Below are 16164 nucleotides of genomic sequence, written 5' to 3'. Positions count from 1 at the left end.
AATGCTCTTTGTGAAAATTAAAAAACATCCTAATTTGGATATTTTCCAGAATTTCAAAGAAAACAGAAATATTTAAGAAATCTACATTTGCAATAAAACATTATTCCTCACAGCCAAAGGAAACTATCTGTAACCAAGGAAACAAATATTCTCAAATCTAAAAATGTTACATGATCGTTCTGACAAAACTGCACCACTATGTAGAAGTAAGTAATACAGTAAATTACATTAATGTACCACGTTTTTATGTCTAAAGTAACTTGAAAAACAAGACATTTGTTTCTGCAAAAGTTCATCGTTTCAAAACTGAAACTTGTGGAGCTGGATGCAGTTATATTCCATCATTGTCCCAACACTTTACAGACAAAACTACCGCCGTGCAAACTTTGTCATTTATTTATGCAAATATGGGGTGGACACAATAATTTAGAAATCAAAGTAAAAGTCAGAAAATATTCTAGAGAAGTCAAAATTGGAATCTTTGTAGCAACGTTGCAAGTTAGCTTTGCCCAATTCAATTCAGTTCAATTCAGTTTATTTATACAGCGCCAAGTCACAACAGAAGTCGTCTCGGGGCGCTGAACAGAAACATTCATATATAAAAATAATAATTTAACATTATTTATCTGAGGAGCAGCTTTGAGTTTAACTCCATCACAGAACTCTCATCTTGAACAAGCATGAAGGCGACAGTGGAAAGGAAAAACTCCCTCATGAGGAAGAAACCTTTAGCAGAACCAGGTTCAGGACAAGCGGCCATCTGCTTCGACCGGCTGGGTTTGAGAGGAACAGATACACAATGGCAGGTCAATAATCACGTTACTATAGAAATAGTATCAAATGAAAACTATTAAATTTTACTAAATTATTTAAGGAAATTAGGTCATTTTGTTCGCTAGTAGTCTGAGCTTAAGATAATATAACAAGCCGACCCTAATTATAGGATTTATCAAAAAGGAAAGTCTTAAAACTGGACAATGTGTCAGCCTCACGGACAGAAACTGGAAGTTGGTTCCACAAGAGAGGAGCCTGAGAACTGGAAGCTCTTCCTCCCATTCTGCTCCTGGAAACTCTGTGAACCGCGAGTAAACCTGCAGCCTGAGAGCGAATTGCTCTGTTAGGAAAATATGGAACAAAAGGTCTCAAATATAAGATGGAGCTAGGTTGTTGAGGGCTTTGTAGGTTAGAAATAAACATTTGAATTCAATTCTGGACTTGACAGGGAGCCATTGGAGAGAAGCTAAAACTGGAGAGAGATGATCTCTCCCACTAACTCCAGTTAAGACTCTGGCAGCAGCGTTTTGGATCAACTGAAGACGTTTTAAAGACGTATTTGGACACTCAGATAATAAACCATTGCAATAGTCCAGTCTAGACGTGACAAATGCATGAACCAGTTTTTCTGCATCATTTTTAGATAAGACGTGTCTAATTTTATATGAGGGAGTGGTGGCGCAGAGATTAGAAGACGGGCTTGTGATCGGAAAGTCGCAGGTTCACCTCCCGGTACCGTCAACATCAAAATGTGGGTGGAAAAGGTGAAACACACACGCCTCCTTCCACCCTCATTCTCCCCACTCTGGGCCCCTGAGCAAGGCCCTTAACCCCCATCATCTGCTCGCTAAAACAGGTCTCTCTTGAAAATGAGTTCTGGTGGCTCAATGAGACTACCTGGATAAATAAAGGGTAAAAAAAAAAAAAAGGAGGGAGAACGACTGAAAAATGTATTCCTAAGATGCTCAGGTCCAAAAAACTAAAACCTCAGTCTCGTCTGTGTTCAAAAGCAGAAAATTTAGGATCGTCCAGGTTTTTATGTCTTTAAGACAATGTAAAAAGTAAAAATGGATTTAGGAGGTTTAAACCAAACCAACAATTTGTTCGATTTCTGTCAGCTCTGAGATGATTTTCTGTTTCCAGGATGACGCGTTGTGTAGTTTGGAGCAAAGTTTCCAGAAGAAGTTGGTGGAGCTTTTAGGATCAGAACTGCATCCTTCACTTCTGAAGGCTCTGGACACAAATATTCCATGTGATGATGGGAGCACCTCAGCGACCAGCAGCAATAAATACGAAGAGGAGAACTTCCCACCAAGCTCCCAGCTGGCAGGTCTGAAGAAGAAGCTGAGAGCTTTTCTGGATCAGAAAACTCATGCAGCCAAAAGAGCCAAGAAAAGCTAAATAGAGAAAAGCTCAAATGTAAAACATGAAAGAGCCTGTGAATATTTTCACCGTTGCCTCGTCTCAGCAGCAGCTGTTGCTTATATTCGTTAGTATGTAAATGTTTTTGTGCCTTAGAATCCTACAAGGACTTTTTTTGGACCAAATGTTTATTAATAGTGGTTTTATTGTTTTCTCTTCAAATTGATCTGTTTAAAATTAATTAAATTAAAATGTTTCATTGAATATTGAAGCTGAACACAAACTAGTTAAATATTAGAAAAATCCAGTTACTGAGATTATTAGCAGATTCCTAAAATGTCTAGTTATTTCATATTTTACATCATATATAATATCTTGTTTAAAAAAAAAATCCATGTTATTTAGTTGAATTAAAGCATTTTTTTTTATTTCACAAATTATTTTTGAAACATCTCAAATACAGAAAATTAATAAATGAAAGCTGAAGAAAGAAATAAAACATTAGAAAGTTAATTATTTATTATGTATAATTACTGGTATTTATTAACTTGATTTTTGTACTTAGGTTATTGAGCATGCGTCGGGGTAATTAGAAAGTTTTTAACTTGAAACAGAACTTGATCATGTAACTTTCATACAGAACATCTGAAAGTTAATTTGAGTTAAAACCTGAATATTACATCATTTTTGATCAAAGTAGTTTGTACCATCGGACTTTATTTTTCTTCAAGTTTTATTTATTAAAACGGCTGTGAAACCTGGTGAGATACTTCCAGTTGTTTCTTGTGGAACAAACTTGTTACTTTTTCTAAATGAAAATAGTTTAGTTTTAAATGTATGTTTGTGCCGTTGCTTTGTTTATTAAAAGTTTGTGGAAACGCTTTTTTGTTTTTAACACAAAATGAATAAAACTGGATGGAAACCAGCTGATTCAAACCTCTCAGGGGTGCAGGTTTCTGTAAAAACACTTTGATTAAAAAATATTGTGTTAAGTTGTGCAAAAGTTTTTGTGATCAATCGATTAGGTTTATCTGTTTTCTTGATTTATTTGAAAAATTGCTACTTGGTTTCAACGGGTGAGCAAATATTTAAAGTGTACAGAAAAGTTATTGTTTGACTCTAAAACATTATTTTCATACTGTTAACAAAAATTTCAAATGATTTGCGGTTTAGTTTTCTGTGGACAGTTTTGTCCAAATGTTTTATGCCAGGCCCAAAGAGTCCGAATCTGACACCACAAATGATAAATAAACTTTAGAAAGATTTCACAGAAAATATTTTAAAATACACCTGATAGATAGAAATAGACCTGACTGAGAATTATTGGATTTGATACCTGGATGATCGAGCATGAGTTTTGTTGCCTGGAACCACTTTGCTGTGGCTGCCGGCCTGGGAGGAGTCTGGGGGGGGGACAGGACGACCCCCAGAAACCATCTTAGCTCCAGCACACTGGTTGGTCCACTTAAGAAGTTTACTGCTCGGTGGGAAAACCATTTACTGGAACTCCTCAGACTGATGAAGCCCTCCGGATAGAGGGCGAAACGTCTATAAAAAAAGAAACTGTCCAGATGACCTGAGAATTATTGGATTAAAAAAATAAAATACATTTTCAAATGGTTTTCTGTGGTGTTGAAATTATGGTAATTTAAAAAACTGAATCCAAAACTTGAACTTGGATTTCAGAGCTTAAAGTAACCGAAAGCACAAACTTGGAACAGAATTTAAAAGGAGCAATCAGAGGTTCTGGTGTGGGTCACCAGGGGGCAGAGTAGTCCAGTTTCTCTCTGCACAAACACTGATGAAGAGTTTCTCCTCAGCTGGAGGAGGATGTCCCTAGAAATTGATTTACTGTATTTTAAAACTGTTTTTGTCCTGTTGAGCTCAATGAATTATCAAAAATTATAACTTCAGCCAAACCACATGTCTGCTAAATCCCATCCCAATCAGACTGTTTAAAAAGGTATTTCTCCTAATTAATAATCACATTTTTGATTTGCTTATATATATATTCTCGTATCTCGGTGCAGTGATAATAAAGCTTATTCTGATTCTGCTTAATTTAAATGGTTATGTACCAAAGCGCTTTAAGGTTGCCGTATTTATACATTTTCTTAAGAAACCTGATCTTGATTCAGGAATTCTGGTCAGTTATAGATCTATATCTAATCTAACATTCATCTAAAAAAAAACTTCTAGAGATAATAGTTGTAGGTGATTTGTGTGAGCATCTAAATAGAAATAATCTGAAGAGTTTCAGTCAGGGTTTAGAGCTTATCATAGCAGAGAAATCACACTAATTATTAGTTACTAATGATATTCTCATGGCCTTAGACAATGGACTTGTGTCTATACGTCTACTGGTCCTGTTAGACCTCAATGCTGCACATTTTCATTGTTATGCTTATGATACACAATTATATTTGTCCATGACACCCAATTAGTCCATTCAATTACTTAGATTACAAGCATAAAAACCTGGATAATCCTTAATTTTCTGCTTTTAAACGCAGACATGACATAGGTTTTGGTTTTTGGACCTGAGCATTTTAGGAATACACTTTGCAGCCTTTCACATCCTGTGGATGGCATTAATTTAGTCTCCAGTTCTTCCGTTAAAAACCTATTTGTAATTATTTCTACATTAATTTTTGTCTTTCTTCCAATAAAAAGTTCGCCTGGACTTGTTATTCTGTGCTTTGTTTCTTTTTCCATTCCTCTCAAAGCCAGCTGGTCGAAGCAGATGGTTGCTCGTTCTGAGCCTGGTTCTGCTGGAGGTTTCTTCCTGTCAAGAGGAGTTTTATGTTCCACTGGTGCCCTTGTGCTAACAAAGTGAAGATTCAGCACAATCTGCTGGCTTCCTTAGATAGAGAACTTTTACTAATAGGCTTTTTTATGTATGTGAATGTTTTTGTACAGTGCCCTGAGATGACTTCTGTTGTGACTTTATTTTGTGTGACTTTGAGCTATATGAATAAATAAACTGAATCTAAATGTATTTCCTTGAAAATGTAAAAAAAGAAAAGACAGTAAAAAAAAAAACAAAGAAAACAACAAACATTGTGTTTAAAAGTTAAATGAAATATCTCCACAACCAAAAAACTGTCCGTAAAAAGAATGTGTCCTAAAATGTCCCCTGTAGAGCAGACATGTCCTGAAGTGTCCTCCTAAGCCAAAGCGTCCCCACTGAGGTGGTACAAAACAGATTGTGGTCCTCACAAACACTCAATACGAGTTTACACAAACTGGCTCATTATCAGTGATGACTCCACACACACACCAGATAAATCGCATCCACCAATCAGATGGTGCAGCCAGGAAGAGGCCACGCCCACTACGTATATAAAACCAGGATCTGAAGCAGGAGCTGCAGAACCTTTCTCCATTCAGACAGAACCAGAACTCGCACAGATTCCTGATGGTGGTGGAGGAGAGAAGCCGCGTGGAGGCGATGGAGGGGAACCAGCAGAGGGTGGAGGTGAACATCCTGCTGCTGGGAGCACACAACGTCGGCAAGACCGGTAAGAATGTTTGACACAGATTAATTATTTTCTGCTTTAAGATATTAAGAAACAGGAAGTATATTCCACTCAGTTGCACTTTTAATTATTTCTACATCTTCTGCACTTTTGTTAAAAAGTTCAACTTACTTTAGGAAAAATTATAAATGTTACAAATGTTACAAAGGTTCAAAAGGTCAAATTTTGTATTATATATGATTAGAAAATGGTCAACAGTTAGAATTGTTTCATTTACCCCCTCCATCACACACACGTGCACATATACTGTATATATACTGTGTGTGTGTGTGTATATAATATAATATAATATAGATATATAGAGATATATAGATGTAGATATATAGATATAGATAGATATAGATAGATATAGATAGATATAGATATAGATAGATATAGATAGATAGATGTACAGAGATGGATGGATGATGATTATATAAAATAATTTCATTTTGTAAAGGTTTAATATTTCCAAAAGATAAATAAAATACTGAAAAGTTTCTTTGAGCATCCCATTTTAAAAGATTTACATGTTTATTTTTTTCTTTTTAATAAAGATGTTTAAGGAACAGTTTGAATGAAACCTGTTTTTAACAGAAGACATTATATTAGTTAATTGCATATAAAGTAACATAATTAGTGTTTTATGCTTCAGATTTTTCCTTATGTGTTTTGTCAGAAACGTCTTTGGGTTGTTTTGTGTTAACGTTGTTTGTCTCTGCAGCTCTCGCCGTCAGATTTCTGACCAGGAGATTCATCGGCGAGTACGGAGACATTGGTGAGAACTTCGTCTGTTCTTTGAGGACTTTCTTGCAAATAGCTTGAAATGTTTTTTTTTTTTTTTTATTATTCTTTTTGCTGCATTCGTCTGAAATTTCAATCTGTTTCTTGTTTTCAGAGTCGATCTACAGTCGAGTCGACAAAGTCAATGGTCAGGAGATCTGCATCAACATCTGGGACTCTCAGGTACATCCTCCTCTGGCTGCATCACGTTTCCCCAGATAAACAGAGTTAAATGACTTCCTGAAGTTTGTTGCTGGACTGCGACAAACTCTCTGAACTGTTTCTAAACATTTGAGGGTCTCAGCAGGGTTCATGTGTTAAAGAAATGAACAAATGGTCTCAAACTTGTTGCTGGAATTGTCCCTAACTGGAACCCTTCATCCGTGCTACAAAGACCTTCATGACCCTTAGGAGGGAGGGATGTACGAATAATCTGCATGTGAATAATCTGATCATCTCGGGCAGTTTGAAGCTTCAAACTCCACATTCTAAAGTTCGGAGTTGTTAAAACTCCTCGTGGATTTTGGACCAAATTTTTCAGGCAAATGTTTCGTTCAGTGCGATGAGAAAATTTGCTAAACTTGTTGCAAGTTTTGCTTCCAGTAATTCCAGTCCAGTGACGTATCGCCTTCCATGCCAAGAAGCAACTAATGGAAAAGTTGACTAATTTATTTTTAATTCAGCACTGACATGTAAGACAACAGAACGAGCTACAACAAAAAACTCACCAACTTGTCTTTAGCTGTAGCGAGGACTTAAATGTTTCTGGACAGATTTAAGGATGAGGACTTGGTTTACTTGTCTTTAAACAGAAGTAAAATATATTTTTAATTTCTCTTCAGGCTGGAGAGAAAAGCAGCTCCATCAGCGACAAACGGCTGCAGTGGGCTGACGGGATCATCCTGGTCTACAACATCTGCGACCGCGGCAGCTTCTCCGCGGTTCTTCAGCAGCTGCAGATGATTCGCCGCAGCAGAAAGCCGTCGTCCGTCCCCGTCGTCATCGTGGGGAACAAACGGGACCTGAAGGACCACCGCAGGGTCTCTGGCGAGGAGGGCCGGCTGCTCGCTCTGACCGAGCGCTGCGGCTTCTTCGAGGTGTCGGCGGCTGAGACGTACCACGGCGTCCTGCTGGTGTTTCACCAGCTGGTCGACCTCGTCAGGGAGACCCGGGCTCTGAGGAAGAGTGTGGCCGGGGTCCGAGGGATCGTCAGGACTGTGTCGGCGGTGTTTGGGAGGAAACGAGCCGAATAGAGTTGACGCACAGAGCGGTTTTTAATGATTCTGATTAGATGAAGTCGATGCAGACTTCCTGTCCAACGCCTCGGGGACGAGCTGAAGAAGGTTGAAGTTTGATGAAGATGGTTAAGTAGAGGTCGTACGAGTGTTTACTTTCACTTCAGTGTGAGTCTAGAAGCAGAACAGAAGAGTGTCCGAGTTAAGAGGCTGGCGTTTGGTTGATGGTCCTCAGAAGATGAACCCTGGTGACCCTACAGACCGTGGTACTGACACCAGCAGACCTGAGGTCCGGGTTTCCTGGTCCACTGAGGGTGAACCCTCCTGACTGCAGGCCTTTATCTGGACCTAATCACCGACTGATCCAGTTCTTCCACAAAGTTGAGTTCTTTTTAGACTAAATGTGTTTTATATCAGAAGTTCTGTGAAACATGCGGACGAAGAGCTTCCAGAGTCCAGCTCAGCTGGGAGTCCGACTCTCAGACACTTTATTAAAAAACGAACAGCTTGAAGTTTGAACAGATGTTTTGCTTCATGATGGAACAGCTGCAGAGTTTCTGCCTGTTCTCATGGAAAAGCATCAAGACGCCGATTCTACCGTCTGAAGACTTTTTCATTAATGCACACGGGTCAGAACCTTGTGTTTGGGTCTCACCGCCCACTGGAACACAAACGTTCTGTCATCAGAACTTTACCCCACCGGGCCGATCACATCCCCACAAAGACAGAAGGAACAGAACCGGATCAAAGAAGTTCTCCAAACCTGCAGCGGCTCTAAGAACAAAGCTGTGAACTCCACACTGCAGACATTTCAGACCAGATGAACGGCTTCAGAACACGAGTCCAGTTGTTTCTGTTTGATCCATTAATACACAGAACCTGTTTAATGTCCATTTAAATCTGCCATTTGAGCCTGAAGGGAAATAAAACGTTCTAGTTTTACACACAAATGAAAAGAATACTTGAGACCTGCAGAACTGTTTTTATTCGAACAGTGTAATCTGTATTTCTTTGTGTTGATGTTGCACATCAGCTGCAGATGTTCTGTAACGCACTGAAAAATGTGTTTTAATAAAACCAGAACAAAAGTGAGCATCTGAAGAGGCTTCATTTCATCACTGTTGCACAGAAACTTTACAGGGATTGTGTTACAAAGCATCGATAAAATCATTAATTTTACCTTAAAAATACAGTTTTCATTCAGTTTAGGTTAAACTTGAATTATTTCCTCTCTCTTTCTTAAACTAATTATATCCAGCTTTTATTGTGACGTTTGACCAAAGAAGTTCTGTAACGCTGACTACAACTTATTTATGTCTGAACATCTCAGAAGGAAAACCACGAAGTCTTTAACTTCACGTATCGTCTCTGAACGCAGAAACTGTTTGAAGCATCGTGGGGTTAAAATAAATCTGAGATGCATTTGCTCGTAGTAAATCTCAGAACACCAGAGGCCTTCCCCTTAGACATAAAGATATTTAAGGTATTAGACTTTTTGTATTTTCAACAGTAACATTAATCAAAGTCAGAGCATTTCTTAGTGGATCAGAACTCCAGCAGCAGCGACTGAGCCTTCATTTGGTGATGGCCGACTCGTCTTCAGGGACTGAATGAACAGGTGGAGAGGTCAGAGGTCGTGATAGGGTCGAAGCACAGCGGTCTTTAGGAGTCGTCTGTATTTAGGGTGATGGCGGCGTTGTCTGCAGCGTTGGGGCTCAGGTACTCGAAAGCCTTCTGGCTCTGGGAGATGAATTGTTGGAGCGGCATGAGCAGCAGCTCCGTGGCGGATGGACGTCGGAGAGCCTTGTCTTCAGAAGGGGGGGTCTGGCTGTCTACCTCAGGGCTGGATGAATCCTTCATGCTGGAACGACGTTTGTTGGGGGACTCCGGGCTCAGAGGACCTCCAGAGCCCCGACGGGCACGAGAGTAGAGACTACGACGGCGGCGAGGACGTCCATCCATTGCCTTCGAGAAGAGACTATTAGCGGAGCTACGGCGGGACGAGCTGTCCGACGCCAGGTCCTCCTGGTTCAGGAAGTCCTCCAGCTGCTGAGGAGATGGCTGCTCCAGCTGAAACACACAAATCAAGGAATCTGAAGAGGGACAGGGCTCAGGTCCAAACCCACACCCTAACCAAACACCTTCAAGTGAGCTCTTGGGAGAATCAAGGGTAGTGGTGAACTTATTTAGCTACATAACGCGACACCCCCTTGAGAAGCATCATTAGTCGTCACACGAGGGATTTTCACCAGACTGCATACGTCATCTTTCGTTGACTTCTGATGTCATAGTTTTGCCAGTTCTGTTCACTAAAAGCAACATTTTTGTAAACTCCCTTGAAAATACTGACCGCAGCCATGAAGACTGGCTCAGTCAGCGGGACAGAAGAATGAACCCGTGCTGTCGGGTACAAAACAGTTCAAGTAAATCAACAATGTTGGCTAAAAGGATTTTGCCTGAAATGATAAATAAATGAGTTCCATACGTCCATTATCTTTTACCCGCTTCTTCCGTTTTGGGTCACGGGGGTCGCCGGTGCCCATGTCCAGCAATCACTGTGCGAGGGGCGGGGTACACCCTGGACAGGTTGCAAGTCCATCACAGGGCCACATAGAGACAAACGAGACAAACAACCATTCACTTTCTCACTCACACCTAGGGACAATTTAGTTACCAATCAGCCTAACATGCATGTTTTTAGTCTGTGGGAGGAAACTGGAGTACTCGGAGAAAACCCACGCATGCACGGAGAGAACATGCAAACTCCACCCAGAAAGGCCCCTGGACCGGGGTTTGAACCAAGGACCTGCTCGCTGAGAGACAGCAGCTCTACCAACTGCGCCACCGTGCTGCCTGACTTCAAACCAGTGATACGTAAATCTAAAGCTAACAGTTACATTGTTAGTCCTGCAGGGGCCACCTGCTAATCATTACATGCTAATATCCAGTTAATGATGATGAGTTAGTGGCTGTGTTGTTGTTTGCATGAGTTCAAAGGTTTATCTTCATCAGGGACGTCCTCTACATGTACAACTGCTCCAACATCCTACTTTTGTCCCTTTTACTGCTCCGTAGTTTGCAGATGAGTATTTGGTTTTCTTAGTGTTTTCTGGGTGTGTTTCAGGTGTTGCTCCTCCCTCTCTGGACCTACCATGTCGTAGAGCGGCGTGGTGTTGATCACCAGTTGCAGAAGGACCTTGGACAGCTCCTGCAGGTCCCGGAGCACCTGCTGAATCTGGGCTGGCAGCTCTCGGACCTGTTGAACCGGAGTCAGCTCGGCCAACGCGACTGCCCGGTTACCAATCCCCCGCAGGGCGGCCCGCCTGAAACTCTCTGCTCCGCTCAACAGCGCCACCACCAGGTTGTGCAGGTACTGCAGCAGCTCACCTGTCAGCTCCAGGATGCGCCTCAGACCGACCTGCAGGTAACACACAGCTCAGGTGAGCGTCAACTAACTTGGTACATTTCTCTTAAACCACCTTGAAGTTGATTTTTAGAACTGAGGCTGGCTAAAAGTTTGACTTTAATGATGCTTTCCATGGTTCTGAAGAAGATTTTTTATTGTTAGTTACCATCTTGTCAAAATATTTCTCAGGATTTTTGGTGGAACAAAAGACATGCAAATATAAAACATGTGAGTGAAGGTCCAATTAATCAGCGTTGTGGAGCAGATTCTGGCTCAGGACTTTGATTTCAGCAGTGGACTTTCTGTGGTTCTGATGATCTGGTCTAATCTGATTCCACTTGGCAGCTGCTGAAGTTTCCCAGGAGACACCAGGGAGAAGCTCTGAACTCAGACCAGGTCCGAGCTGGCACCAGAACCTGACACGTGATGAAGACACAAAGAGGAAAGCCCCGCAGGAGGGAGCGTTCAGGCGGACACGCAGCATGAAGGGGTTTCTTTTTGTCGTGTTCGTGAAGCAGCAGGAAGGAGGTCGGGGCGGCTTCTGCTCCTGATCACGATGTCTTCGAACTCTAAGTTTGACTCGTGAAAACTCAATAAAAATTAGAAAATTATTCCATAATGTTAAAGGTCATCAATGCAACATCCATCAACTTGCTTTTTCTAAAACAAGCAAGAAGTTTGAGACTTCCTCTGTAAAAAAAAATAAATGTTCTTGATAGAGCCAGACTCTTATTTTGAAGAGCTTTACTTTGAAAGTCCAGTTCTCCTCCCGTTTCCTGTCCCTGGGGCTGATTCCTCCTGAACATCAAAGGTCTAATTAGAGATGACATGAAGGATCAACAGGGACAGCCATGACGGAAACAAGAGGAAGAAAAGCATGCTGGGTAAAAATAAAGAGCCAGAACCTGCTGAGTCACTGGTTGTCATGGTGATGAACACTTTTATGGGAGGAGGGAGCACACAACATTACTTCAGACAGAAACACAGAGTAAAAACTAGGCCTCGGACAGTCTGTGCAAAAACTATGAGCCGGATCAAAGAAGTTCTGATGGGACCACAAGTTCTGTTTGATGGTTCTACAGGGTTTTATGATACGTTACAAACACTCTTCACCTGTTTGGAAAAGAAAAGTCCGAGCTCGACCTTTGACCTCTGGAGGGATTTAATAAACAAATCCAACAGAAACAGAAGACTCATGAGAATCAGTGAAGAGAATCCTTTAAACCTTCAGTCCTCATCACAGCTTCAGTTAAACGACCTGAGAAGATGTGTTCCTCTTTGTCCATTTACTGGACTCACCTGGTTCTGTCCCGAGGAGCTGGTCTCTGCCCCCAGCTGTCCACAGGAGGTGTAGAGCAGGTCTCAGGTCCACAACAGGACCACATAGAGACAATGAACACACGCAGACAGAACCTCTAAACAATCCCAACTGAGTAAGCTGAGCAGAACCTGAGCAGAACCTGAGCAAAACCTGAGGAGAACCTGAGCAAAACCTGAGGAGAACCTGAGCAGAACCTGAGCAGAAGCTGAGCAGAACCTGAGGAGAACCTGAGGAGAACCTGAGCAGAACCTGAGCAGAACCTGAGGAGAACTTGAGGAGAACCTGAGCAAAACCTGAGCAGAACCTGAGCAGAACCTGAGGAGAACCTGAGCAAAACCTGAGCAGAACCTGAGCAGAAGCTGAGCAGAACCTGAGCAAAACCTGAGGAGAACCGAGGAGAACTTGAGGAGAACCTGAGCAGAACCTGAGGAGAACCTGAGCAAAACATGAGGAGAACCTGAGCAGAACCTGAGGAGAACCTTGAGACTTCATCTGGATCTCTGAATCGGACTACTGAACTGGTTTTGTTTTTGTCCTGGACCAAAGATGAGGAGGTTTCACTCGGCCAATCAGAGATGAGCTGACGGGACAAAGTGACCGGTTCTGATCTGAGCAGAAACTGGTCCATGGTTCAGTCCTGGGAAACTCTGCAGGGTCTCATCAGGGTCTCATCAAGTATTTGGGTCCAAGAGAGGCGGTGAACCGTGACCTTTGACGTCCTGACACATAATCCGACCAACACGTGACAGACGGGGACAGGGGTCCAGAAATGTGCCGGAGCGGGGTGGGGGGGGGGGGGGGGGGGTGTCGTTGGTTTGAACGAGCTGAACTCAGAAACAAAAACGTGATGAGAGGGAGAAGAAAGATCTTCTGTTTGTGCATTGTTGTTGTTGTTGTTTAGACCAAACCGACACGTGAGCAGGAGAACAACAAGCAGCTCAGATGATGCTCAGACTTCCTGCCAGAACATCTCAGACCCAAACGCTGCGGGAAACACGACGACTAATTCAAATGTTCTGCAGCAGCGACGCTGCCGAACATAAGAACCTTTCATCAGGAAAAACAAAGAACGTTGGGACTTTATTTTGAAAACTGGTGACGACCACACCAGTTTTTATGTCCTGAAATTTAAAACATATTCCATGTTTTCTTTCTTTACATTTGCAACTGGTTATTGTTTTATGTTGGACTGCTGCCAGCAAGGAAAACCCAGAATCTGCTCACAGCAGGATTCAAACCCCAAACCATCTGAATTCAGAGCTTATTGTCCGTTGCAGAGCAAAGAGCAGGAAATGGAAATAGCTTCTGTTCGTCCGTTCATGTTGTGAGAATGTTCACTTGAAAAATGTCAGAAACCAACTTCCATTTTGATCTGTGGCTTCATCGAGGGGTCAGAAAGGTTCCTGCCAAAGATTGGGTTGTCATATCAAAATCCAAGATGGCCACCAGCATACATGCATGTAAACCAACCACCCCATTCGTTTGAGGAAAGTAGGATTTTAAGCAAAAAATAAAGAAATACAAATTTAAATATAAAGCATTGTTTCCTAAAAGGATTGGGGTGGACAAAGGTTTACTGTATAATCTTTGCACAGGTTATATCTTTGGCCAAATATTTTATAATCTTATAATCTAACCACTCAGCCACAGTCGTTAGAGCAGTCGTCCTCCAATGCAAGAGTTGGGGGTTCAAATCCACCAGCAGTCCCATGTTGAAGTGTCCCTGGGCAAGACACTGAACCCCTCTCTGCCTCTGATGTGTCCCATCAGTGTATGAATGTGATGAAGCTCTGATTATAGATCTGGAGTGCTGTATGAATGGGTAAACGAGGGTGCAGGTTGTAGTGGAAAGAGCTTTGAGTGTCTTGATAAGACAGAAAGGTGATGTAGAAGGACAGCCCGTTTACCATAATCTATGGGGGCCACGGCCACCAGGTGAGGGAGGACAGACGACCACACTCTTCTATTTTAAAACAGGAGGTGGAACTAAAACTCAAACTGAGCCCAAATATAAACAGGAAGTACAAAAATAACTGGTTCCAGCTCGTGACCCATCAGAACCTCCTTCAGCAGCAGAACCCCCATCAGTCTCTCTCCTGGTTCTGGAGGAGTTCTGGCCCACTCTCCTTTCCATCGTCGAGGTTTCAGCTCTCTGAGGGTCCACCACAGAGTTTCACTCAGGTTCAGGTTCTGGACTCTGACTGGACCGCTGCAGCAGCTTGGTTCTGTTCTTTCTGACCCACATCTGACTCCAGAACCCTTTGGTCTCCAGAGAGTTCTGGTCCACTCAGTGACTGACAGGAGCTCAAACCATCAGCCTCCACCACCATGCTGACAGCTGGATGAGCTGTTTGCTGCATTGAATTCTGGGTAAACATCTGTCCTCTGGACTGGTTCTGGTCCAGAAGTCTTGTGCTTCCTTCAGAAAGAACATTACAAATCTAAACTGTGCTTAGAGAGACAAGATCATGACCTTTGACCTGCAGACTGAGGCCTGTAAAGTCACTGCACGGTCTGACCTTCAGGGTGACTCAGCTGTTTGAATTGTTTTCCTCTTGTGAATAATCTTTCTGTGTAGAATGATGGACTCTAAATGACCTTTGACCCTTCTCAGATTGACGGGCAGCTTCTCCGAGGTCATTGCTGATGTCTTCCCGCCCTGGTGTGAACACACAGTACCTTCGTATTATCTCGACTGTCTTTAGGCTGATGGTTGCTCTGATCAGCTGCTCTCCTGGCCTGCGTGTTGAGCTGCGTGTGTCTGACATGTAACGTGTGCAACCTGAGGGCGATGACAGCCGGACGCTCAGACGACTCACGGATCGGAGCTCTCGGCTGCTTTTTATCGCTCCATCAGCTCAGACGCTCGGAGCGGCACGTAGCAGAGCTTAACTTCAATTAGAGGCGTCTGCAGAGGAAACAGATCCACTTATCTGAGGCTGGAACGGTTTTTCCTGCAGGCTTCTGTCTGAGAGGAGGTCCGCTCAGAGCCAGGCTTGTTTTAGAGAACGTGAAGGAAAGAACAACGTTCTGATGGTTATCTGGCCACCAAGATTCAGGAATCTCCCTGATTTGATCTGCAAGCTTGACACAAAGGCGTTTCGTGGATTTAGAACCTCAAATTGAAGCTTTTAAACATTTTTTCAGGTCTGTGTACAAGTCAGACGAGTCATTTCAACTTTTCTCTTTGGTTTTTCATCAGAAACTGTTCGGGCTGCTGTCGTTACGCAGTATTGGTTTACATTATTAGTGTTTAGCATATATCTTAGATCTTTTAGTGTACCGTTTGGTGGTTTATTAGCGTATATCGTTATTTACTGTTTCATTTTATACTTTACAGTTTGTTATTTTGGAGAGTAACTGGGATCCTGTGTACATAATTTCATTCCACCCCATGCACCACATGCGATAGACATGACAGTAAAGTTGACATGAACTTAAACTTGAACATGAGAGACGTTTTTAAGGCTTTAAACCAAAACAGGGAGAAATGTGATGACGAAGAGGAGGAGTGAGGCTGCTGATTGATGGTGGAGATACATGTGTTTCTGGTCACGTAGCCACACACACAGACACACATGCACAAGCGTGTGAACAGGCGTTATGAGGATCCTGACCAACATCTGGACTTTGAGACAGACTTCATATATTTTTCTAAAAGGCTTTTTGCCAATTATTTAAAAAAATAAATATATATATGTGTGTGTGTGTGTGTGTGTGTGTGTGTGTGTGTGTGTGTGTGTGTGTGTGTGTGTGTGTGTGTGT

At 42.2% G+C, this 16164-nt stretch overlaps 2 protein-coding genes across 2 annotated transcripts; one reads left to right on the top strand and one right to left on the bottom strand.

Annotated features, from left to right (window-relative positions):
• The first annotated feature begins 5554 nt into the window (after positions 1–5554).
• On the top strand, positions 5555–7690 carry zgc:171704 (uncharacterized protein LOC100124619 homolog). The gene is made up of 4 exons (XM_037676751.1): positions 5555–5657; positions 6379–6432; positions 6553–6620; positions 7280–7690. The coding sequence occupies exons 1-4, from the start codon at positions 5555–5557 to the stop codon at positions 7688–7690; spliced, it is 636 nt and encodes a 211-aa protein (XP_037532679.1).
• A 1644-nt stretch (positions 7691–9334) lies between these two features.
• On the bottom strand, positions 9335–14729 carry plin6 (perilipin 6). The gene is made up of 4 exons (XM_037676551.1): positions 14711–14729; positions 12378–12439; positions 10824–11090; positions 9335–9742 (listed from the first exon to the last, which is right to left on the bottom strand). Exons 1-4 carry the CDS (start codon positions 14727–14729, stop codon positions 9335–9337), a joined length of 756 nt encoding a protein of 251 aa, XP_037532479.1.
• Positions 14730–16164: the final 1435 nt, after the last annotated feature.

The sequence above is a fragment of the Nematolebias whitei genome, chromosome 5, assembly GCF_014905685.2.
Source record: "Nematolebias whitei isolate Nwh7 chromosome 5, NemWhi1, whole genome shotgun sequence".
In the NCBI taxonomy this organism is placed as follows: Eukaryota; Metazoa; Chordata; class Actinopteri; order Cyprinodontiformes; family Rivulidae; genus Nematolebias; species Nematolebias whitei.
Note: the sequence above shows the minus strand (reverse complement) of the source record. Positions and strands in the feature narration are given on the sequence as shown.